Raw genomic sequence first — 26,649 nt, forward strand, 5'->3', positions numbered from 1 at the left:
TGTAATGAACCTGGATGGCATTACTTTAGCTTCCAGTGCTACAGTGAGAAACCTTGGAGTAATATTTGACCCTGACCTGTCCTTTGGCCCACATATTAAGCAGGTTACTAAAACAGCCTTCTTTCATTTACGTAATATAGCCAAAATTAGGGACATTCTGTCTCGGAGTGATGCAGAAAAACTGGTTCACGCTTTTGTTACTTCGAGACTAGATTACTGTAACTCTCTATTACTGGGCTGTCCTAAATATGCCCTGAAAAGCCTTCAGCTGATCCAGAATTCTGCAGCCAGAGTCCTGACCAGAACCAGCATGAGAGATCATATTTCTCCAGTTTTAGCCTCTCTTCATTGGCTGCCTGTTGAATCTAGAATAGAATTTAAAATCCTTCTCCTTACATATAAAGCCCTCCACAACCAGGCACCACTATATATCAAAGACCTCATTGTTCCTTACATACCAAGTAGAGTACTTCGTTCGCAGACTGCAGGCTTACTTGTGGTTCCTAGAGTCTCAAAGAGCCGAGCAGGAGGCAGAGCCTTTGGTTATCAGGCCCCTCTCTTATGGAATAAGCTCCCAGTTAGTGTTAGGGAAGCAGACACCCTCCCCACCTTTAAGACTAGGCTGAAGACTTATCTTTTTGATAAGTCCTATAGCTAGGGATGGTTAGCATCCCTTAGTTATGCTGCTATAGGTTTAGACTGCTGAGGGACATTTCCTGATACACTGAGCTTCTTTCTTTTTCTCTTTATCTCTTTCTTTTACCCCCCCCCCCCCCCCCCCCCCCCCCCCCCCTAACAGTGTTGCATCATTAACATGTATGTTTCCTGTCTCAGCAGGTCTCCCTGGCCGGGAGTAGCAGTTCCTGTTGTCTGTTGTCTTTCTGTCCTCTTCCCCCCACACAGCAGAGGCAGATGGCTGCCTGTCCTGAGCCGGGTTCTGCCGGAGGTTTCCTTCCTGTTAAAAGGGAGTTTTTTCCTTCCCACTGTTGCCAGTGTGCTTGCTCAGGATGAGAGATTGAGTTGGACTCAACTCAATCTGTTGGTTTCCTTATATAGGCTGTTATGAATTGGCCTTCATTATGTTTTCCCCTCTGTCTGTAAAGCGTCTTGAGATGGCATTGCCGTGATTTGACGCTATATAAATAAAGTTGAATTGAATTGAATTGAAAAAGCGTGTCGACTGAACAGCACCCAACTTCGCTCAGAGCCGTTCCTATTTTTACATTCAGCCACTAGAAAAGCAAACGATCTGGTTTCATTTAGGTGAGTGGCGGCGCAGCATCTCCTCAATACATGATCCGTCTTTCCTGGAAAACAAGACTGCTGAGTGTGTGTTTGTGTGTGTGTATGCTAAACTGCCAGTAGCTGTTTCAGTTTCCAGTAAAACACGTTCCATTAGAGCAGACTTTGTCAGTGGGAATAATAGGCTGCAAAGCAGCACAGTTCTTCCCATCAGCCAGAAACACACACACACACACACTGAACAGACTAAGTGTGTGTGTGTGTGTGTGTGTGTTATCAGTGACGAGCACCAGGGTTATCTGCAGGATAGTGCACACAGAGTGTGAATCCATAAGTGACCACACAGGTACAGCAGGCAAACACACACTCGCTAACTGTGATGGAATTTAATTACATCAGATGGCAGTGATGATGGCTCTTCATCACGCCTCTGAGCTTTCATGTAATGATCCACAACACAGTTCAAATGGTTAAAAAAAATATTTAGTTACTCAGTGAACTAATTGAAACCCTTCCATGGGAATCTTAACCTCAGCGATGCTGCGCTCACGCTGATAAACGAAGGTTCTCATCCAGAGAATAGAGAGGAACTATTTATAGATTTTACAGCAAATAATGGATTTTTGCATTTATATAAACAGGCAGCAGTGTTTCCACCAGGTTTAAAGACTTGAAGGAGGCTGGTTGTATGGCGGTGGGGGGGGGCACATCTATCCTACATCCATCCATTAGCAATTAATATTAGTCGGTTTTGACTCTATAGTTTCATACGTGTAACATAGATACATACTTAACTAGAAAAGCACCGTGAGAGCTCAGACCTCCACCAAGCAGCTCATCTCCATCCTGTTCTAGTCCTACATTCATTTGACATGGATACACTGTTAGATTCATCGGTCAGAATATACCTTTAGCGTTTAAATTCAAAGTGTTTTTATTAATAGCAGTTCTTCTTTTTCTCTTATTTTACCAGTGAAACAAACAACACATTTACAAACTAGGGTTATTAATACAGCGTGGAAATACATAAAACACAAGATCTACTTCATGAAGGTTTATCATCTTGCCAACTGACTCCATGTTTAGACTTTTAACTACTTTTTTTTTTTAAAAATTAAAATATAACCAGCAGCTCAACCCCCCCCCCCCCCCCCCCCCAATATTCTGATGTAGGCCAAAAACAATTATCCTATATTCATTATTATCTATTTTAATCAACATGCAACTGGATTTACCATTTTATTATGTTTTATATGATAAGATAATCTACTTTTAGTACATCTACTGTACAATTCACTTATGTTTGAATTTCCCGTTGGGATAAATAAATTATATTTGATTTGATTGATTGATTTGATTTGATGTGAATATAATGACATTGTGTATAAATGACTTTGGGTTTTATTAACCTTGTGTATTAATAATGTTGTATAAAATGACATTATGCAATTTTTCTGTCACGCAGTGGTCAAGATTCCTATAAAAAAATGCATGTGTCAACAGTTGTCCAGATCATTCGCAACACGTTAATGGAATTTAAGTTAGACCAAGACAAGTATCTAAAATACGCCGAGTAGAGAGTGCCAATAAACAGACAAACAAATGTGTCGTCTCGGTTCCAGCAAGTTCACAAGAAAAAGCCGAGTTAAGAAAAACCACAGAGTGCACTGAATCCCGACTTCAATCCAAGCCCTGAGCTGCACAAAGCGACGGTGGGAAGGAAGAAAGCTTCCGGTAGACCACTTTTGACCTAGAAAAAGGTGTTTTGTTAAATTTTGTTTTTGGTAGATTCTTGACTCATTATGACTCATCTGCTTTAAAAAAATATGTTAAATGTAGTTATTTAAAAACGGGTTCAGTGGTCCCTCGCCATATCGCAGCTCATCTTCTGTGGTCTCACAGATTTTTTCCTTTCATGTAGCGCTGCACATTTAAGTATATGTAAATCCTGTTCAAACTGTTCTCTGTCCAAACTTTACTGTAGGAATCAGCCCACTGTGCTTTGTTTCTTGATTGAGTTGATACGCTTTGCTTTATATCTGTGAAGAATGACATGGATTTGAATTGGAAAAAATATACAAGATTGTCATTTTGTGGAATTCATTTATTGCGGTATGTTTTCAGAACACAATAAATGTAATAAACGAGAGACAACTGTAGTCAAAAGTGTCGTACAGCTGCCTGTTCGTTGTTGAACAGAATTCCCACCATACAGAAATGAGCAAGGTTTTAGTTAAAAACTCTTTGTGCTGCAGAAATACTATTTTCTGTCAAGCTACAGTATTTAGCATAAATGAAATGAAAGAAATAGGAACAAATGATGAATGTGACTGCTCGGTTATTTGTCAAAACCATAGACCGTATAAGAAAGATGGACGGAGCCTCTGGCGGGTAAAAGTGAAGCCTATGCAGAAGTGCATAAAACTGCAGTTCCCCCTTCATCCACTAGGGGCTGCAAAACAGAGCTAACCCCCATAGACTCCCATGTTAAAAAGACCAACTTCACAGCAGAAATAAACATGTTTACAGCGGAAATAAACATGTTTAAACATGCTTGCTTAAATGCTGGACGAGACAAAACAAGACAAAACAAACAAAAAAAAACATGTTTACAGCCTGGTTCAAAAATCTCTTTTTAGTTTAATAAGTCAGGTTTACCTTCATGACAACTGTGGGGGGATTGAATTTTTTTCTAACTCGCCCGTTTAAAAGTAATTTAATCTCGAAATTCGACATATTTGTCCTTTTGATTGACAGGTACCCGATTTCCCGCTTCAAGTCAGAAGAACGTAGAACAACCGCGGTTTTCAGCCTGTTAACAACATAACTTAGCTTTAGCCGCTTACCTCCGTTAGCTGGTTAGCTCCTGTTATCTCCGGGTTAGCTCGGTAGGCTCTTAGCTACAGGCAGCTTGAAGTTCACTCGATGTCAATCATCCACCATGACGCTCACAGCCCCCCTCTCAGCTCCACCTCTTTGCCCATATATGTATTTTCCGGGCGAGATGACGTGCATGCCCCTGCCAAGATGGCGATGGTAGGAACTGCCCAATCATCTTCAATTCAGCTCTTCAGAAACATACGGGTGACGTCACGGAGGCTCTGTCCATCTTTTTGTACAGTCAATGGTCAAAACACACTGTTTGTTCCTTTATTGGTGCCTGTGTTATGGTTTATAGGTCAATGTTAACTGAAACATGTGGCTTAACAATCAGAAAACCACATTGCTGGTCTGGTACAGCGGCTTTGAAAAATTAGCATAATGACTTTATGCTCCGAGGACTTTCCACTCAGTCACTGATAAGTGATTTCATGTCCACAAGTCGGAATGTTTAAGGTACCACAAAGGCAGCTCACTCTGCTGTTGTCGTTTGTATCCAGAGGAATTTCATCGCAGCTCGATGAAAATAATCAAGCATCACTTTAAATGCTGCAGCTCGAAGGAATTTCCTCCACAAAGAAGCCACCATGCAGTCTCATTGCACGGTGGCTTCCTGGCTGTTGTACACAGAAGTGGTAAAATCATTTATAGTTTTTTTCTGAAATCAAAGGACCCATTACTCCACATGTGAAGCCAGGAAGAACCAGGTCTGGACTTTCTGTGTAGCTTTCACACAAGCAGGAGCTGCATGTTGGCAACGTGGAATACTGATGCTGCTTCTGCATAGAAATGCAGGAGGCAAACTACGGCACACAAAGTACTTTGTGGAAATCAGTGTTTTGTTTACAGCATGTGGATAATGGCAGATTAGAGCCCGTACTTATCCATGATGACGAGTGTTGAGATCAGTAGCACATATTTGCATTCTTCTGCAGCATCCACAAGCAAGTGGAACGCAACATGCAAAGCATCAGCTGCAAACACTCTGCAGCTTTACATGCTGCTTCCATGTGTGGGATTTTACGGCTGTTTTACATCCTTCTTGTGAGGGAGCTGACTGAAAAGCCTGAAGTCAGTCCTGAAGGTTGTGGATGTTTGCATTCTCACACGCTGCAGCTGCAGAAGATGTCTTTAAAATTTCAGAGCCTAGGTGTGTGTGTGTGTGTGTGTGTGTGTGTGCAAACAGCTTTAAATCCACGGTAGCTGCTTGGAGAAACCCAGTGAGTGAAGCTGGCCTTCATATCTGACACCGCCTGGAACTACGTCAGAATTCATTACAGGACGATAAATTATTGAAATAATGGCTTTCTTGGTTCACTCATCCATATATGTGAAAGGCTGATCGAAATGTTCATGCGGAAGGTTTCACATATTCACAAACAGATCAAAATAAACCAAAGCAACACTTCATGCAGAGTACCTCCAGATGTGTTCAGATAGAGTTCATAAAGATAGAAGTTTACGAGAATGTAACGGCAACAATATGAAGACAAAATGAATATTAACCAAAAAAAAAAAAAGAAGAAAAATAAACACATCACAGTGCTGTCTTTGGCAGCCATTTTACTTGTAGTCTTTTGGATGAAAATGCTTCAGTTTATGGACCACGGATCACCAGTCTGCAACAGGCTCCTGTGAATGCAGGTGTGTTGAGGAGAGCTTGCGCTCCATGCAGGTGGTGGATGGGACCAAACAGGTCGCAGCCGCATTGCTCATACATTTAGGCTTTTGACAGACAGATTACGTGCACGGAAGGCAGAAATGTCATGTCCACCCACTAACATCTTCATCCAGTCTTGTCCCATCAACAAAACGTCTTGCCGTGAATTAGTCATCAAAGAGTTTAGAGATTAGCTCGTCACTGTCACGAACAAAACGTTCGTCAACAAAATGATTTCGTCATCGTGGACGAAAACAACACTGACACAATGAAAAGCCGCTGTCAACAAGGATGGTGAGGAAACAAACTGATTTAATCCCACTGGTACATTACTACCAGACATGATAGAGATTTCACCAAGGATCTGGTCCAGACCCTGCATAACACCATGGTCTTATTCAGTATTCCTGATAGCCATTAGGCTTTGTCTTACAATGAAACAATAATACTAGTGATAATTACAAAAGTGATATTAACGCTGTAAAACACCAGAAAACAGAAATTTGTTCGCTACTGATAATAATGCAATATGCAATAATCTACTTTCGAGTTAGTACAGTTCAGGGTTGTGGGAAAGCTGGAGTCTATCCCAGCAATCACTGGGTGAGAGGACAGGTACACGCTGGACAGGTTGCCCGTCCATGGTATGCAATAATGATGATGATAATTATAGTAGTTATAATACTCAGCCTGTTTTATACCACTCAGGTTCATCCTTAAAAACAAATGGTGCTAAAAAATTAGCTCTAAAGCAGTTGTAAGAACAGTGGCAGTGTCAATGAGGAATAAAAGTATTCAGTGTACAAGAGAAGCCCAATTATCACCTTGTATTCCTCCTAATCATATCTTTATACACTGATTACCACTCCTCCCATCTTCCTGGCCAAAACAGTTGTTGTAAGCCAATACCTTCTTTCTAGCTTTAATCATAATCTGTGATAATTAATCAGGTTCATGATTTTCAGATACTTAAAGTGTTAAAAAAAAGTTTTCCTGCTTCAGATAATTAGTCTTACGCATGATATGGAGTGCTATCTTTAGTAATATTAATAGTAAGTATAGTTTATTTTTATAATTAAATCCCAGACAGTCACATAGTGCATAAAGTAAGGTAGTATCAATGACTAGTTAATATAAGTGCTTACAGTCCAGGGCCTGTTTTATTTTGGGATTTTTATTTGGTCATTTTTGTGTTTGATGTGGCGTTTCCAACTAGTTTCATCTTCTGGAGTCACACCCGCAAATTTTATCTCTTACATTTTAAATACTTTCTTTGTTTATATCTATGCGTATACCATCTATGTTTTAATAATTACTAGAGATCATGACCTCAGTTTTTTCCTGTATTCAGTGTCCATTTACTCATGCACATTCACGTGAAGCCTTGTGTTGGTCAGAGACAGAGAGACATGCGAGGCTCCAAAGCACCGACTGTGTCTCCAGATGCAGCCACAACACCGTACACGGTGAGTTGCTGTAAAGTTGAGTGTTTTTACATAAGTTCTGAGAGAAAAAATGACTCATAAAATCAGTCTGAAATAGACATTCTTCATTATAATGATTGCTTTGAGTGTGCACTAGCATTAATATAAGGCAGTTCCCATATGGGGCTTCTCTCCGGGAGAATTTCATCAAACAGCCCCCCGAGAGCGACTTCATTCTTCCATTTCTTATGACAAGATCTTGAAAGTAAATGTCCACTTTAACCATTGCTGTGATTAACTACGTTCATTTGCTTTGTATTTTAGCTTGCTCGTCTTCTGTTTTCACGTTGTTTTTTATCCATCAGTAATCAGAAGATGAATTACCGTCATATTATCAGTGAATGTGCTTCTTAGAATATTCCATGGTGGCTGTATTTTAGGGATGTTTTCTGCGTGATACAGCTCAGTGGAAATAGCTGTATGGTTAAAAAACATGTTATTTTGTTAGTGGAGAGTTAGTGTTTCCAAAGCACAAGATTAATGGTGATGATCAGCTTCATTTTAACCCTTCAAGTCAAGTCATTTTCACACTTCTGCTCAAAAATTGCATTATTTAATGAGTATATCTCTGCAAACACAGGCTCGATTTGAAAACATTTGGAGTCATCGTAAAGGGAACACTTGTGTAAATATGTATGTGTTACTCGTGAGGAATAAAGGGAGATGGCACATAGCATGAATGAAATAGTTTCTGGCTCATCTGAAAAACAAAAAAGAAAAAAAGATGAATATCTCTTTGCTGATAATGGAAAAGCAGTTTTGGAAGTTCGGAGTTTGACAGCACCTGTTCTAGTCCCAGTAACAAGAGACAGGCTGTGCCGTTATCACATTATCATTTATTAACACTAACAATTAGCTATTTGTAAACATCAATGAACGTTTACTTGTTTTCATTTTAAAAATATTGTTTTAAATTATTATTTTTTTTCATCCGGTTGTCAGCGATCTGACAACATTGCTTTCGAGTTGCAGATTGTATGACACCAAATTCAGGCTCAACTTACACTATTTCAAAGTGTCTTTAGTGAACTCTACTGAAAACAGCCTGTTTGTGTGTCTGAACCTTTAAATGTTCATAAACTGTGCCTTTCCATACCCACCCCACCACTTTCTCGGAGAGAGGGTGCGGGTTTCACCGGCGCTCAGTAGGTGATTTTAGAGGGCAGGCTCAGCCAGCCAGAGGGTGGGTCAGTGGCAGTCTGCTACCACGGAGAGTGGTTATTTACCCGCTGAGGTCACAACAGGAAAATCTTTTACCAGTTTGTGCATGCATTGGCTAAAAGTGGAGCAAGCGAGAAGTAGCAGAATTGTCTCATTTTGGGCTTCATACACAGGATGGGGGGACAGAAATGGCTGTTAGAAAACCTTTAGATAGGGAATTTGGCACAATATGGGATATTGAAACCATAGACTGTATGTAAAAGATGGACAGAGCCTCCGTAATGTCACCCGTATGTTTCTGATGAGCTGAATTGAAGATGATTGGGCGGTTCCTACCATCGCCATCTTGACAGCCTCACATGTGTCGGGTTTCCCAAAAAATACAAAGACTCTGCAAAGAGGTAGAGCTGAGAGGGGGGCTGTGAGCGTGTGAGTGGACGATTGACATCTAGGGAACTCTGACCTGCCTGTAGCTAGGAGCTAACAAAGCTAACCTGGAGCTAACAGGAACTAACCAGCTAATGGCGTAAGCTGGCTAAAGCTAAGCTACGCTGTTAACCGGGTAAAAATGGGGGTTGCTCTACGTCCCCCCTTCTTAAAGGTAGAGTATGTAAGATATTCAATATTTTCAAAATAAATTAACTAAAAAATAACTACAATCATAATTAGATCGTTTTTTTTAAACATATAGGTTCCAGTCTGTCCATATTTGATGTGTTATTAAACTACAAGTTTAGTCAATGACAAAGACCCTTCTTGAATGTTTTCTGACCAGTAAAAAAACAAAACAAAACTTTTTTCCACCAGTAGGGGGAGTATAAGCCCATTTATTGCACAGCGGCTTTGAGCTACAGCTCACAAGCGATTCCTGCCCTCATTGGAGCTGGCAAGGAGGAGGGGTGAGGGGTGAGTTTTGCTCATTACTGCCAACCAGTGGTCGTTTGTGGAGGTAGCAGTTTTGTGGTCTTGCTCACGACCTGGCGTTTGCCACCTGGTGGTGGAAAGAATCGCCTTGAAATTTTACATACTCTGCCTTTAAAATTAAAAATATCAGGTACCTGTCAATCAAAAAGACAAGCCCCTAAATATGCCACATTTTGAGATGAAATGATAGCATTAAAGCAACAACTGGATAAAAATCCAGAGGAAATGGTGGAGTTACAAAACAATCACTCCCCACAGTTGTCATGAAGTTAGACCTGACCTATTAAGCCAAAAAGGTATTTTTGTACCAGGCTGTAAACATGTTTATTTTTGCTGTAAACATTTTTATTTTTGCTGTGAAGTTGTTCTTTTTAACATGGGAGTCTATGGGGATTTGCTCTGTTTTGGAGCCCCTAGTGGATGAGGGGAGAACTGCAGTTTATGCACTTCTACATAGGCTTCACTTTCAACCGCCGGAGGTAGCTGCTTTGTGTTAGAATCCAGGAGAAAAAGCTGTTTGGTGCAGAAGTTTACCTCAAGGCTACATGGGGGAACTGGGGAGGAGAAAAGATGCTGCAAAAACACACATTCTTCACAGAACATCCAGAAAGCCTAAACCATCCACCAGCTGATTAACCTAGCCTGATGACAGCTCAGGAAAACCTGGTTTCTGAACCGTTTTATAATCATTTGGTGTTAGTTTTCGCATCTTTTTCCTTTTGTGGAGCCAGTTTGTCTTTATTGTCATTTTCAGTGGTTTTGTTCATATCTCTTTGTATTTATGTCATTATTTATCTGCTACAAAAAGAATTTAACAGGAATTCTGCTCTATTTAATATAATTTTTCTGTTGTGATTTTATGTAATTAATAATTAATCAGGTTTTGGAGGATCTATTGTTGTTAGCTAGGGATGGTTAGCATCCCTTAGTTATGCTGCTATAGGTTTAGACTGCTGAGGGACATTTCCTGATACACTGAGCTTCTTTCTTTTTCTCTTTATCTCTTTCTTTTACCCACAATTCAATTCAATTCAACTTTATTTATATAGCGTCAAATCACGGCAATGCCATCTCAAGACGCTTTACAGACAGAGGGGAAAACATAATGAAGGCCAATTCATAACAGCCTATATAAGGAAACCAACAGATTGAGTTGAGTCCAACTCAATCTCCCATCCTGAGCAAGCACACTGGCAACAGTGGGAAGGAAAAAACTCCCTTTTAACAGGAAGGAAACCTCCGGCAGAACCCGGCTCAGGACAGGCAGCCATCTGCCTCTGCTGTGTGGGGGGAAGAGGACAGAAAGACAACAGACAACAGGAACTGCTACTCCCGGCCAGGGAGACCTGCTGAGACAGGAGACATACATGTTAATGATGCAACACTGTTATTGGGGGGGGTAAAAGAAAGAGATAAAGAGAAAAAGAAAGAAGCTCAGTGTATCAGGAAATGTCCCTCAGCAGTCTAAACCTATAGCAGCATAACTAAGGGATGCTAACCATCCCTAGCTATAGGACTTATCAAAAAGATAAGTCTTCAGCCTAGTCTTAAAGGTGGGGAGGGTGTCTGCTTCCCTAACACTAACTGGGAGCTTATTCCATAAGAGAGGGGCCTGATAACCAAAGGCTCTGCCTCCTGCTCGGCTCTTTGAGACTCTAGGAACCACAAGTAAGCCTGCAGTCTGCGAACGAAGTACTCTACTTGGTATATAAGGAACAATGAGGTCTTTGATATATAGTGGTGCCTGGTTGTGGAGGGCTTTATATGTAAGGAGAAGGATTTTAAATTCTATTCTAGATTCAACAGGCAGCCAATGAAGAGAGGCTAAAACTGGAGAAATATGATCTCTCATGCTGGTTCTGGTCAGGACTCTGGCTGCAGAATTCTGGATCAGCTGAAGGCTTTTCAGGGCATATTTAGGACAGCCCAGTAATAGAGAGTTACAGTAATCTAGTCTCGAAGTAACAAAAGCGTGAACCAGTTTTTCTGCATCACTCCGAGACAGAATGTCCCTAATTTTGGCTATATTACGTAAATGAAAGAAGGCTGTTTTAGTAACCTGCTTAATATGTGGGCCAAAGGACAGGTCAGGGTCAAATATTACTCCAAGGTTTCTCACTGTAGCACTGGAAGCTAAAGTAATGCCATCCAGGTTCATTACAAAACCGGAAAATTTAGCTCTGAGTTTTTCAGATCCAACGAGAATTACTTCAGTCTTATCTGAGTTTAAGAGGAGAAAATTTCTAGACATCCAAGTCTTTATGTCTATGAGACAATTTTGTAGCCTATTGGGCTGATTTGTTTCATCTGGTTTAAAGGATAAGTATAGTTGAGTATCATCTGCATAACAATGAAAGTTTATTCCATGCTGTCTAATAATTTTGCCTAAAGGGAGCATATATAGTGTGAAGAGTATTGGTCCAAGTACAGAACCTTGAGGAACTCCATGACTTACTGTAGTTTGGGAGGAGGACTTGTCATTTACATGAACAAACTGAAGTCTATCAGATAAATATGATTTAAACCAGCTTAACGCTGTACCTGTAATTCCAATCACCTGTTCTAGTCTTTGTAACAGAATGTTATGATCGACTGTATCAAATGCAGCACTAAGATCAAGCAAGATAAGTACGGACACAAGTCCTTTGTCTGAGGCCATAAGAAGGTCATTAGTAACTTTCACCAATGCTGTCTCAGTACTATGATGAGCTCTAAATCCTGACTGAAACTCCTCGCATAAATTATTTCTGCTCAGGTGGGCATGTAGCTGAGCTGAAACTATTTTCTCCAGAATTTTGGACATAAACGGGAGGTTAGATATAGGTCTATAATTTGCTATCACCTCTGGATCCAGAGATTGCTTTTTAAGTAAAGGCTTGATTACAGCAGTTTTAAATGATTGTGGTACATATCCTGTCACTAAAGACATATTGATAAGATTTAGTAGTGATGTATTAATTAAAGGGAAAATGTCCTTAAAGAGGCTCGTTGGGAGAGGGTCTAAGATACAGGTGGATGGTTTAGATGAAGCTATTATTTTAGTTAATTCAGAGGGTTGGACAGGACAGAAACTATTTAGACACAAGTCAGATCCTGGTTCTAAGGATGCTTCGGAGACCACAACAGGCTCAACATTATAGGTAGAAGGAAGAGTATTGTCAATTTGATCTCTAATAGTGTCAATTTTATTCCTGAAAAAATACATGAAATCATCACAGCTAAGTGAGAAAGGAATACATGGCTCCACAGCGCTCCGGCTCCTAGTAAGCCTAGCTACAGTGCTGAAAAGAAACCGAGGGTTGTTTTTGTTTTCCTCTATCAATGATGAATAATAAGCTGTTCTTGCCATACGTAAGGCTTTTTTGTATACGCTTAAACTTTCTTTCCAGGTTAAGTGAGACTCCTCTAGTCCTGATGAACGCCATCTGTTTTCCAAACGCCTTGATGCCTGTTTTAGAGCTCGAAGCTGGGAATTAAACCAGGGAGCCTTCATAATCTTACCTAATTTCTTCTTCTTTAGGGGAGCAACATTATCCAAGGTTGTACGCATTGAAGCTGTTATAGTATCAGCATGTTGATCAATCTGAGCAGGAGTAAGGCTTAAAGGGGGACTCTCGGTCATGCTAACACATGGTAGATGTGAAAAAATTGATTCAATTGATTGTTTAAATTTTGTAATATTATTGTCTGATAAACATCTACTATAGTAGAATTTATTTTTGGTCAGTGAGTAATCAAATAAAGTGAATTCAAAGGTTAATAAGAAGTGATCGGACAAGACAGGGTTTTGAGGAAATACTTTGAGCTTATCAGTGCAGTGCAGTGCAGATTTGACGCTATATAAATAAAGTTGAATTGAATTGAATTGAATTGAATTGTTACAAAGTTAGATGTGATCAATTATAGATGCATCTGGTGGTTTAGTATGTTGTTGCTGCAGATTCCTAATGAGATGCACAACAATCCTGGTGCATTTGTTGCTCTGCAGCTGCTGCAGTCTGCATTGATGAACACATCTCCATCCAGGCTTTGTAAACATGTTTTCTATTTGTTTTACTTGTGGAAGTTGAGTCACCTGAACTTAAGATGCTCCAGTCCCTCTAAAAGTAATTATTTGATAATTTGAGGTTTTTACCCAGCCTCTGTGTACTTTTGACTTCTCTGCTTGTGACCAAAAGGCACTTGAGTTGTTGGTATTTGATGATAAAATATGTAAAGGATAACTCATGAAAATGTCATCACTGCCACACTTTAAAGGGCTTTCCTGGGCCAAGGTTACAGTTGTCTCTCCCATTAGAGGCGAGTAATTGGACGTGTTGGGCTGGAACTTAATGGTGTCTGCATTTGTGTGTTCGCACTCGGAACTACAGAGTGACATTTACTCATAGGATGGGCTCTGGCTGCCGAAATCAGGCCTGATATGGCGTGCAGGCAGCATTTCATACTGCAGGATCGAGTGAAATCTAAATAGTAACAGTTGAGATCGGATCATTTTGCATATGTGTGTGTGTGTGTGTGTGTGAGAGAGAGAGTTGTCAAAATGTGATTGGAAAAAAAGTGCATTTTGGAGACTGAATAAGCATTTAAAGTTAGAAATGTTGAAAATGTGAAATTGTGGGCAGTTTTAGCTGAAATGGTCGACAGCGGCAGGGACAGACGATAGCTTGTATTGTTTGATTACTTGTTTGTGTTGTTCTCACTCTCAGATGTAAGTCACTTTGGATAAAAGCGTCTGTTCAATAATTGTAGAATAGAATAAAACAAGCAGAACTTTTTATCCTTTTTTTTTTTTTTTTATTTTCTTCACAAAATGAATTCATAAGCATGGAGCTGAGTGCTTCATTGGTGAAAAAAGTAGCAAATTTAAAGTGTAAAACCTAAAAACTAAAGTGGTTCAGAGAATTTTTACGTTCCCTTTGACAACATTGTTAGTGAGATGAGTGTAAAGATTAAAGGTTTATTTAAAATAGTTGCATGCCAGTTTTAAGCAGTAACTCTACAAGTGTAAGCAAAATAAATTGAAAACTTTTGAAACCTTTTAGGTATCATAATGGTTTTATGCTCCTTGTGATGGACAGGTGACCTGTCCAGGGTGAGCCCGCCTCTCGCCCAGTGATGGCTGGGATGGGCTCCAGCTCTCAATGACCCTGAGTACTAAACAGTTCAGAAAATGAATGAACCCATAGTCACTAATCACAATCCATTCCTGATATTTTGCTCCCTATTTACTAACCTGCAGCTGACTCAGCCATTGTATCGTCCAGTGGGTTTAATCACCGCTACAGCTCATGTCTGACTCTTTGTGTGGATGATATTTTTCTTGTTGTGATAAACTTTGTTTTTCTTTCTTCCTCAGTTTATCTGTTTTTTTAAGGTCTCCTGATAATTGTTTGTTTTCTTTTCTTGGACATGTGGCAGGTGGTGTTCTGTTTCCTTGCAGGTGTAGCAGCTGGTTTTTTCCATTTAGATTGAACGTTTCATACTGTTGATTTCTATCCGTCTATCTGGCGTCTCCTTGTCCTTGTTCCAGCTCTCTCTCTCTTCAACTTTCTTTGCCGTTTACTTTATCCTTTCTGTGTCCCCAAACCCTCCTGGCCAGCATTAATATGTACATTCAGTAACAGTGAAATTTAAAGATATAGAATAATACTTAGGGATGCACCAATCAAGAGATGCACCACCAAGTGGAGGTGGAGTTTTATTCTTTTTTTTTATTTTTGCTGATTGTGTACAGCACTTTGTTTCAACTCTGGTTGTTTTAAAGGGCTTGATAAATAAAGTTGAGTTGAGTTGAATCCACTTTTTGGGAGTTCCGATCCGATACCAATATCTGAAATGTGAATATCTGCCAATACTGATATTTGACGATACCAAATCTGTTTATGTAAACATTATGGTTATTATTGCTGTTATAACTGTGTAAGATTTCATTAGGTTGTAATAAATGACCCTTCCTTTCTGAAGTTACCTCACCAATACAAATATAATAACATTACAGATCTAACAATTTCAACAAGTTTTATTTTGATTTGGCACATAGCGTTGGGACCCTTTCTTTGGGTTAGTGGCGGCTCCTCTGGTCTTGACTCAATTAACAGTAAGGATCACTGTTTTAGTGTAACAAAAAATGTCACATTTTAACATTCAAGGCGTTTATTTCTTTTAATGCATGTCTGAAGCATGTCATCAAACACATCTGCGCTGGCTTGACTAGTGTGGTATTGGTTATGGTATCGGTACACTTTCATTAATACCAAGTACAAGTACACACGCTTGGTATTGAGCTGATACCGATGCTGATATTGGTATCGGTGAATCCATAATAATATTTAAACGATCAGAATGGGGCTCATATCCATAAAGCTCCTCTTGGCAAAGCAAATTAGTTTGGCCCAACAAAGCAGCTGATGATATGATGCTGCACAGGATAAGTAAAAAACAAAGATAATAAACGCATGAATAATGGTTCTATGCTTGCGTTTTGCCTAACGTGAACATGCTGGATTATGTAGCATCATGGTTTAGTCTTTGCAACGCGTAGAAGCACCATCCTGGATCTTTCATTACAAAGCCTTCGACCTGTACTCGACACTGTACTGGAGGTCATGTGCTTCCTTGTATCTACTAATCTATTCTTAGTCAGCTTACACTCCTACATCATTTAAAAACATATGGGAAGTTGCTTTGCTTTCAAGACTGGGTCCTTTTAAGCATCCCTAAAGCCCAGAGTGAAGTGGGTAAAAAGCCAGTGCAATGTGCAGCTCACTCTGCTTAACCAGCTGAAACTGAGGGAGCTTGTTTCTTTTAATGAATTCTGAGAAGTTGTGAATAATTTGGAGGCAGAAACATCTGTCTGAAAATGTTATGGTTGGCTGTAATTGCTACAGTTTGACCCGCCGTCCTGAATTATACAGACTGTCCTTATGTCCTGCAGTTTTGATGTAAGGTCATGAAGAAAGAGGTTTCTGCGCAGCTCTCTGAGGGTCTCACCACAGTGTTTTGGTCTGAACCGTTTTCTTTATCAATCATTCTGCTGTAGATCGGAGTTTGGGATCATTATCCTGTTGCTTGACCCAATTTCAGCCTAACAAGCTGACCTCATGACCTAATGTTCGACTTGTAAATATTTTGGTATCCAGAGTACTTTGTGGTCCTCCTGATGACTGCAAGGTGTTTGGTCTCTGGTTTTTTGTGTGTATGTAAGTCCTCTTAAATCCTCATTCTTCTTCTTACAGACTCTTCTTTGTCAAAGATGAGCCCCTGCTCTGAGGTGGGGAAACCCTGCAACCCTTGTCTGGATGCAGCAAAGGCGTGCAACCTCAACGAGACGTGTAAACGGCTCAAATCCGCCTATAACTCTATCTGCAGCAAGGCCACGCCCCCACAGTCCTCTGCAGCCAATCAGGAGCCTTGCAGCAGGAAGCGGTGTCAAAAGGTGGGTGCCATTTAACCTGTCATAAAACAGCTCAGTGATGCAAAAAAAGCAAATATTTTTATGAGTTTTCTTGCGACTTTAAACTAAACCATCAGCTCAGTGTCTTTGCGTATATTTTAAAAACTAAGGTATATCTTAGCGATATCTCATTAAATGGTTTGCCCATAATAATACATCACTGGTGTCACATCCTCTTTTCTAATTCTAGTTAATTAACAGTTCATTAGCAGTTTGTACTTGCAGCTTTTTAATTAGGATCAAATCCAATTGAATAAACAGACGTGACTAAACTTTCAAGCAATCCATCATACAATCCATCATACATGGACACTGTTCCTACTTGAATGTCATGTCAGTAACTATTAATGACAAAATGCTTCATGATGACACCAAACTATGTGGCTATAGCTGACAGAGCCCTGGCTGCAGTAACAGCACACTCAAGCTCCACCCACAATTCCCACTCGGGGACCAAGTTGGTCTAAACCTTTGTTTCAGGCCGCTAATGGATACTTGATGTCTGGAAAAGGGGATTTGTGTTCATGTGGTAGTGATCATGGTTAAAATGTCAGTGAATTGCTGTACTTAAGAAGGCTGTTAACATGGAGATTGGGATGAAGGTGGAGGAGTTTAAGTGTTGTGTCACACAGGTGATGGAAAAAGGGACCATAAGATTGACAGAAAGTTTACTGCATCCTCTGGCTTACACACACACACACACACACACACACACACACACACATACATATATGTACGTATATATGTGTGTTTGTATATATATGTATATATATATATATATATATATATATATATATATATATATATATATATATATATATATATATATATATATATATATATATATATATATATATGTATATGTTAATCTTCACTGAATAAAGTTACCTTATCAACTTTGAAACAGTTTCCTTAAATCATTAAGTTATTTTTGCACCTGAAACATCTTGGATAAAAGCTGCAGAGAGAATTCATTCCTCAGCTTTGAAGCCATACTAAACAACTGTGGACTCTGATCAAAGACATATGGAAGAATTCTGAAATGCAATTAGTCTCTGTGGGTTTAACGAGAAAATTCCCACTTAAATCCACATTTTCACTTATAATTAAACATTACATGTGATTTAACCTTGACGCTGTGTTGTTGCTTTAATGCCTAAATATCTCCACAAACATACTGCATTAAGTTCAAGTTGTTTAACTTGCTACTTTGTAGATGATGATTTACTAAATGAATCGAGAAGGTTTAAGATTTGCAGCTAAAGTCCATTTGATGTGCTCAGTTATTTTATATTTCACGTCTTAGTGGCTGGGGAAGAGTTTTTTTTAGGGCATTTATAAATATAAAAATGCAGATGTTATTTTAGTATCCCTTCACTTGAAATATTTGCTAAATGTGATAATCTCTCACTTGTGAATAAAGTTTAAACCAAATTTAGCTCCAGGGATTTTTGTGTACTATTTGGAAATGCTTTAAACATCCGTCTAAAAAGCTAAAAAAAAATGAATATTTCAGTTATTTACCTTTCTGAACCCATTCAACCATCTATTTGAGTCACAGTGGAACCACATGGCCTTTGCTATTCCCAGGAGTCTTTGCTGCAGCTTGTCCTGCTTCAAGCACTCCACTTATTCACACTGAAGGGCAGAAAGGTCCCAACAGCGAACTTCTGAGAGTTCAGAAGAACTTAAAAGGTCCAGTTTCCTCCCCAATGTTTCATTTCTCTGTTTTGCAGCCCCCAGATAACTGCGGTGGTCCTTTCCTTTGTTAATAGAAGTTACGCCAACTTTTTTTTCAATAAAACACTTTCAAAACAGTCAATACTGACCAGAATGTGCTAAACAGAAAGAATGCATGAAACATATAAAACACATAAAATAATGAAATACTGGCTTTTCAGATGTGGCTTTGACAATTAGTTGACATTTACTATCATCAAAGGAACACATGTGAACCTATTGTAAGGATGTAAACCAGAGAGGTACAGTCAAGGGGACAGTTTAGGACAAAATCTCCCCCAACGTAATAGAATTAAACATCTCATACACGTATACCACTGGCAAATTATTAATGATGGTTATGCTACTAGATAAATGCAATGTGGCATTAAAAAAAAAAAAAAACAACAACAACAAAAAACTGATAAATGTCTTAAAATGCACAAGATTAACAGAGAATTAAAAATAATTAATTAAAAATAATAATATTGTTTTGACTCTCATATTATTGTGATACTTCTGACAATCATAGATGTTAGCTCACTTCATTAAAGTCTTTGTATAATAGCAGGTTTGTTTTATTTGTGCAGCACTTAAAAAAAGAACAAGTGGTTGAACAAAAGTGTTTTATATATATATATATATATATATATATATATATATATATATATATATATATATATATATATATATATATATATATATACATATATATATATATATATATATATATATATATATATATATATATATATATATATATATATATATATATATATAAACGGTATGCTATGGTTTAGTATGTATGTATAGGATGTCATGGTGTGGTGTGGTATGTATAGAATGGTATTGTATGGTAAAGTATGGTATAGCGTGGTTTAGTACAGTATGGCATGCCAGCTACGCTATGCTATGGTATGTTATGTATGAATAGTATAGTATAGTATAGTATAGTATAGTATAGTATAGTATAGTATAGTATAGTATAGTATAGTATAGTGCAGTATTATGTGGTGTGGTGTATTATAGTATAGTATAGTATAGTATAGTATATTATTATGTGGTGTGTGTGGTGTACTATAGTAATGTAATGCATAGTATAGTATAGTATAGTATAGTATAGTATAGTATAGTATAGTATAGTATAGTATAGTATAGTATGGAATAGTATAGTATAGTGGTGTACTGTAATAATGTAATGCATAGTATACTATAGTTTAGTATAGTATAGTATTGTATAGTATAGTATAGTATAGTATAGTATGCTATGCTATAGTATTGTAGGGATAATAGAGAAATAAGCACGGTTATCCTGAACACAATGTTATTAGCTCATTCTTTTGATTTTGTAATTAGTGATAAGTATCACAACACTCCTAATAGGTCGTAGTATTTAAAGATAGTGATGTACTGACTAGGTATTTGCGTTTTCGTTATGGGGGATGTGTGTTGTCACAGAAAATTATAAACATTTATTTCCATCTCTATTCTCCATCCTGTCTGTCTCAGGCCCTGCGTCAGTTCTTTGAGCGTGTTTCATGGGAACTCAGCTACCCGCTGCTGTTCTGCTCGTGCCCGGACCAGGCGTGTGCTGAGCGTCGCCGCCGCACCATCGTCCCGTCCTGCTCGCACCAGGAGAGGCACAAACCCACCTGCCTGGAGCTTCGACGCACCTGCCGCTCTGACGCTCTGTGCAGGTGAGCAGCAGCCAAATCCTGGGCGCACTCATTTCTTTCAGCCTGATGCCGCCTGCTCACTGATTACGATCAAAGCCAGGGAGGGACCAATCAGTGAAACCAGAAGCTGAAGAGCTTAATTGCAGAGAAATCTCCCAGACTCTCTGGTCCAATTTGCACATTTGATTGATAACAGTTTGGAGGTTAGAGAGGTTTCAAGTGGGAGAAGTGAAAGGAGCAACACCAACCTCCTCCCCTGGGGACAACAGTGGAGGTGCCCTTGAACAGAAAGCCTGATTGGTGGGCTTTTCTGCATATGAATGAGCTGAATACAGATAGAGGTGGAATGAGAAACTTCCAGAAAGGAGAGATAAAGAACAGGAACGAGAAAGTTCACAGGGGGCCGTCTGAAAGCCTAAAATGTTTTAAAGCGGAGAGTATTTTTCTTTTTGAATTGTGATGTTTAATTGCAGGGTTCTTTGTTAAAGCTGATGACAGTAGCTATGGCTGCAGAGAGCGCTGCCATGGATACTTCTTGTTGCTCAGCGAGAACACAGAACAGAATTTGCCTTTACTTCATAGAAGCAACTCCAGACATTTTTCTGATATCACATCTAGACTTGATTTCTGCTTTTATTACGAAGATCTGTGCACATAAAAGACACATTCTGTAACTTTTTGACATTAAAACTCCACGTCCCAGACTTGTTTGATGACACAGTGACATCTATCATGCGTATTTCTAGAGCTGCTGCTACCCAGTAGCACCTCGAGGCTGAGGAACTGCATGATATAACTTCCGGGATGCAACGTGACGTTTCGCTTTATGGTATAATAAGGAACTGGCGGTTTTTAACTTGGAAGGTCTGATTCAGCAAAGAAACGCAAGATAATTAAAAGAGAGAAAGAGACAAAACAAGAGTCATAAGATCATCTTTAGCTGGAATGGAGAGAGCTAACAGGTCAGGTAGGATGCAAGATGGAAGCCGAATTGGCCGTCGACAGGGGACGTGTGACAGGGAAAATGGCAAAAGTTCTGTAGTTTGTCTTTAGGAAATCGGTATGCACACTGCAAAAACTCAGCCCTAAAAAAACAAGAAAAGAATATACAAAAATGAGGTAAATGTTGCTTAAAAAAAGATAAATTATCTGCCAACAGAACAAGAAAATTTGGCTTTTCAAGACTTTCCAAAACAAGTAAAAATTCTCTTAAAACAAGAGGAATTCTCTGGCATAAAAACTAAGAATTATCTTACCTTTAAAAAAATAAGCATATTCATCTTATATTTCAGTTTTTGCAGAGCAGAAATAGTCTCATAAAGATACAAAAGCTTTATTGTTAAGGCTGGGCCTTGTAAGGTACAAGTACCTCTGAAAATTATGGATGTTTTTGTACCTCCTTCTCTGCAGCATTAGAAAATCACTTTTGTTCCCCAAGTGACAAAAGGTTGACTGTAAAAAAAGTTGGTTGAACTTTGAAAAGGAAGGTATTCAGCTGCAACTAAAAGGTTGTGGTGTGCGAAGCTACATTAAGAGGGTAGGATAGACATTCAGCTCTACTCTTGACTTTGAGTTGAAGCAACTTATGTTAAGCTGAAAATATATCAGAAAACCTATGTTCACAAGTTGCCTCAAGTTAGTTTTCTGAGTACATAAATTAACACAACATGAGTCTTATTTTGGTGAGTTACTCAAAAATGCCTTCCATTTTGTTAAAGTCATCTTAAGTACTCATTCTTGAATTGGAAAGTCTGTATTCTATTCATTCATCCAGCCAGGCAGCGTACACTCTCAAATGGTCACCAGCCCATCACAGGGTCAACACAGAGACAAACAACTATCCTCACCCACACATGCACCATGCAAACTTCACAAAGACAGTCTGAGGCTCAAACCAGGATCCTTCTAGATGCGATGCAGTAGCACCAACCACCACACCACCATGCAGCACAGGATGTCTGCATTAAAGCGTTGAAATGCCACTTTAAAATCATAAGGCTTCTTAAAACAATTAAACTTTTCCACTGGAAAATCATTGCAGGTTATGTCAAAGCTATAATCAATTATATTAATATTACATTACATTTAAATTGAACTTTTCAAGGCACTCGAAGCTCTTTACATTGAATCCATTATTCATTCTCCACCAATACTCGGTGACGCAGCCGCAGCTATGCTGGGATTGGATGGAAGCCAGCAGGTCCACTGACCGTAACCAAACATTTATACCCTGGAAACAATGAAGGATTTGAACCATCAACCCTCTGGGCATTGGACAACCTGTTCTACCACCTGAGCCATTTCCCCAGATTATATCAGCTAACAAACTGAACCCTGGCTGATGAGTGGGGACAGGTGTCTGCTCACCCCTTGAACTGCCTAAACAGTTTACATCAGATTTGGTTTGTAACTTAAATGTTCTCATTTTAGACTGACTTGTTAGATTCTGCTTTGAGTTTCCATCTTAGTTTCACAGAACACCAGAGCCTGTTAGTTGCCTTCTTTTTTATCGTGTGCCATGATGCTCTGATACAGAAAGCTACCCAAAGGAAACTGCCATCATTATTTTGCCCATTATTTTATTTATTATATCAAACTGAGCAAGTTTTGGGTTGTTAGCAGGAAAAAACCCAAATAGTCACTAAAAACAGACAAACTGGTTTCTCTACACTGAAGTGCAAATTACCACTTATGTAAAGAGGTGTTTCTAATTCAAGGTGACATCATAGCAGACATGTCTTGGCAGTTCACCTGTTAGAAATGAGACTAAGCATCCACAAGTTTATTTGCTCAGAATGACCACTTTGTTTGGGGAGGAGTGAATGCTTCAATGACCTTCAGCAAAACTGACTTCACTTCTTTGATCCAATGGATCTCTGGTTCGCCTGCAAACGTGGGTCTCAGCTCACTTCTGGTGAACCAAATACAGGAAGTGGAATACAGAGCAAAGGGCATGGTGGGTTCCATGACAGGCCGCTCTGAATGGGAGAAATGTCTCGCAGTCAAACACTGAAGAAAGCTTAGCGTTCAATAGCCAGTGTTCTTTTTTATTAAGTCTCATCTTTTTCTTCAGTAATTCTCGATACTACTGCCGCAAGGAATAAAATATGTTACAAAGAAAGATTGTTTTTTAAAGTTTGTGTTGTGTGAATGCAAACTCGGGTCGGAAGAATTTTACCCCCCTAACTGAACCGAGTCCCCAATCATGAGGTGTCTAACAAATTTTAACCCAAAGTTCTCCCCAGCCTTCAGGAATAAAGCCAACAGTCAGAAGTACATCTGACGGTCACAGAGTGTGTTGGGAGTAAAACCAGACTGAACAGTTGACTCCTGTTTTGTAACAAGACATTACAAAACAGCATTAAATGTGATGTTACCTGACTGGGGAATCAGGTGCAGTGAAAGGTCTCTGCTGTGTTGCAGTTTTGGATCTGCAGATTTTTGTTTATTGTCTGCTTTAGTCATTCACCTCTGATTATGCTAAAACGTTTGAAGAGGAGTGAAAGTCCTGGATTGTATGAATGATTCATGGCTGTGGTGGTCCTTCCGTTGTAGGCTCATCTGGGACGTCTGATGAAAGCAGACAGAAAGGATGAACGGGATTAATAAAAGGGAGCCTCTTTAATATGACTGCAAGAGTAAACATCATCCCAGAACCTATTATATAACAATAAACAATGATGTTACAGTTCAGCAATGCTCATCCAGCCCGTTTATACACAAGCAAAACATTTTTTTTAAATATTAAAGTGAGAATATTCAGCTGCTGGTTTAGCCTATGGTCTCATTGTACCACATCCTCTAAACCAGGTAGTTTTGGTATGATTACGTATTTCTTTCTGCTGCACACTTGCAGTGTTTTGACATGTGCCATCTTCTGGTCAAGGACCACCTTAAAGATCTGCTGCTTAGAGCGCTGAATGAGAATAGGAAAAGTGCTTCCTCCCCCGATGCTGAGTTATTCCTTTGAGCATCTCTCACCTTGAGAGAAACAGATGAATGGTTTTTCTGTTTGAATCTCAAAGGAGCTACTTTAATTGATTTCTATTAAAAGTCTATCTGCATGCGAAGGCGGCGCGTGTGGGAGTCGGGAGTTAAACTCTGTGATCATAAAGTCTTGAGTTTGAATTTGTTCTTGTAGCTCTGCAGAAAAGATTCAGTCTCATGAGGTTGAGGTTAAGCACTTGATAGATATATTTGATTTCAGATGAATACACAGCAGCTGCAAAGCATTTTCATAGTTTTCCACATCATTCCCATCAGTAGAAACCTGTTGCCAGCTGAGGTGCCTCCAGTTATTTTAAGTTTAAGTTGAATCCGACCTCAGAAGGACCTTTCATGAGGTTAGTTAGGACTCCAAGAATAAAACTACTTTAAAAATGACTAAGAAACAACACATATTAGATGTAGATGCAGAGAGAAGAGTTTGTATAATTGATATTTAGGTAAAACAGTGATAGCACATGGTAGATGAACAACATCAGTGAGGTTTAGACCTGACCACCTCATAGAAAAGCTGCCCTGAATTTCTCCCTTTGTATTTCTAAGTAGCCAGACTTGTAATCTTCTGAAGTGGTCTTCAACAGCGGTTCTTCAGGTTATCTGAAGAGTCTTTCTTTTGACATTGGTTGCTTTTTCACTCCTCTTGTGTCCATTCCCGGTACTTGACCTTTTCCAAAGGTCTTATGAGGCACTGGACCCTCCCCAGGGCCCAGAACCCGACGTTACTGAAGCAGTGTGGCATCAGCTTGACACAGAAAGAAGCAAAAAGCTGCCAACATCCAAATAAGAGCTTTGGAAAGTGCTTGAAGAACGCTGTAGCGTAACACATGATGAACTCAAGATTTTGAAAGTCTGCACAGATGAAGCTTTCCACAGAAAACCAAATGTAGAAAAATGTTTGGCTCCCAAACACACAAAATGAATAATTAGCTATGGAAACAAAATGATCATTGCAGCATTCAAAGATAAATTCATGACTGTTTTCATAAAGCTGCAGCAGATGAGTCGACGGGTTTGACTTAAAGGCATAAAATGCCTTTGAAAAGCGGTGTCACAGTGGTTTATTAGGGAGGGAAGGCTTCCCAAAGAGACAAGTCTTCAGAGAAGGCTTTGGTGATGTTTTGTGTCCCAGTTCTCCATCATCAAAGAGCCACAAATAAGAACATTTTAGACTGAGATTGGACAGAATGGTCCAAAAGGAGCAGAAGTCTGACCTAGATGTTACTCTGTTGGCTGGAACGAGTCGGTACGCAGTCAAGCTCCCTGTATTTTTGGGGCCCTTCAGTTGGGGTCTCAATCCCACCTATTCAACCCACAGGGATGGAGCTTGACACACTGCAATCCAGTGATTCACTGGAAAATCTTATTTTCTTTTGTAAGTCAGCAGAAAGTGCACAGTGGCAACGGCTCTCGAGGTGTGCAGTATCGTGTTGTTCATGTTAGTAGTTTATCTCAGTGTTTTTCAACCTTTTCTGAAACAAGGTACATTTTTTTCTTGAAAAGATTACCGGGAACATCACAAACACAAAGTGATGAAAAAATAAAACTCTGTAGCCTATAGTAACAATATGAAGTTGTTCCTTTCCAAATATCTTGAAAAAGATCATTTTCCATGGCTCACCTGACAATCTCTCAATGCACACCAGTGTGCAATGGCACAGTGGTTGAAAAACACTGGTTTATCTGACTCTTTTGACTTTATGGCATCACTTGATCACACTTTTCTGGCATCAGGATGTCATTTAACTGCGCTTCAATCTGTGCAGCAAAGGCAAACTCAGCTGAGCGGCTAAATGAAGAAACACATCTGAGCAAAACAAAAACAGTAAAATGGTCATCTGAAAGAGATGCACATTTCTGCTTCTTCCTAAGGTACATTTGGCTGGAAGCATCCTACCCTTATTGCTGCTCCATGTTGAAAACCCAGAGTCTATGTCTCTATATTTATTGAGTATTCAAATCTCCTTTTCAAAAAAGGAGTAGCTACATGTATAGCAAATTTTTTTGGGTATATTTGGAAACTCATGGAGACTGACAGGAAAGTTTGTATCATTCTTATTCTGACCAAAAAGCAGCAGCATGAACATATGTGCATGCTACTACTTAAAGGTTTGGAGACAAAGAGAAGCGAGACACTATCCCAGCAAGTAGCAGAGGAGAGGCAGGTGCACCCTGGACAGGTCGCCAGTCAATCGCAGTGTTGTCATATTTTATAAAAATATTGTATTTTTTTTTTTTACAAAATTGGCCTAAACAGCACCAAGTTTAAATATGCTGAGAAGTTTTAGTGTTTTTAAAGCTGTGTGCTAAGAAAAAAGAACACAGACTGCTGGATTTCCACCATTTTCTTCTGTCTCTGACTCACTTATAATTCAAAGAAAGTGTTGCACTGCTATGACATCATGCCAAACCTTGCTGAGGTACCCACCACCAGCCTGCTGATATGCC

At 39.3% G+C, this 26,649-nt stretch overlaps 1 protein-coding gene across 1 annotated transcript in view; it reads left to right on the forward strand.

Moving 5' to 3' along the window:
* The window catches only part of gfra2b (GDNF family receptor alpha 2b), a gene marked incomplete at both ends in the record, with an annotated part of 156,029 nt that overhangs the window by 81,071 nt on the left and 48,309 nt on the right, over positions 1-26,649 (forward strand). The window contains 2 exons of the mRNA XM_079256998.1: positions 16,587-16,786; positions 20,033-20,220. Coding sequence (XP_079113124.1) covers positions 16,587-16,786; positions 20,033-20,220 — 388 coding nt within the window. The remainder of the gene's footprint in view (positions 1-16,586; positions 16,787-20,032; positions 20,221-26,649) is intronic.

The sequence above is a fragment of the Telmatherina bonti genome (assembly GCF_933228915.1).
Source record: "Telmatherina bonti genome assembly, chromosome: 17".
NCBI classification, from domain to species: Eukaryota; Metazoa; Chordata; class Actinopteri; order Atheriniformes; family Telmatherinidae; genus Telmatherina; species Telmatherina bonti.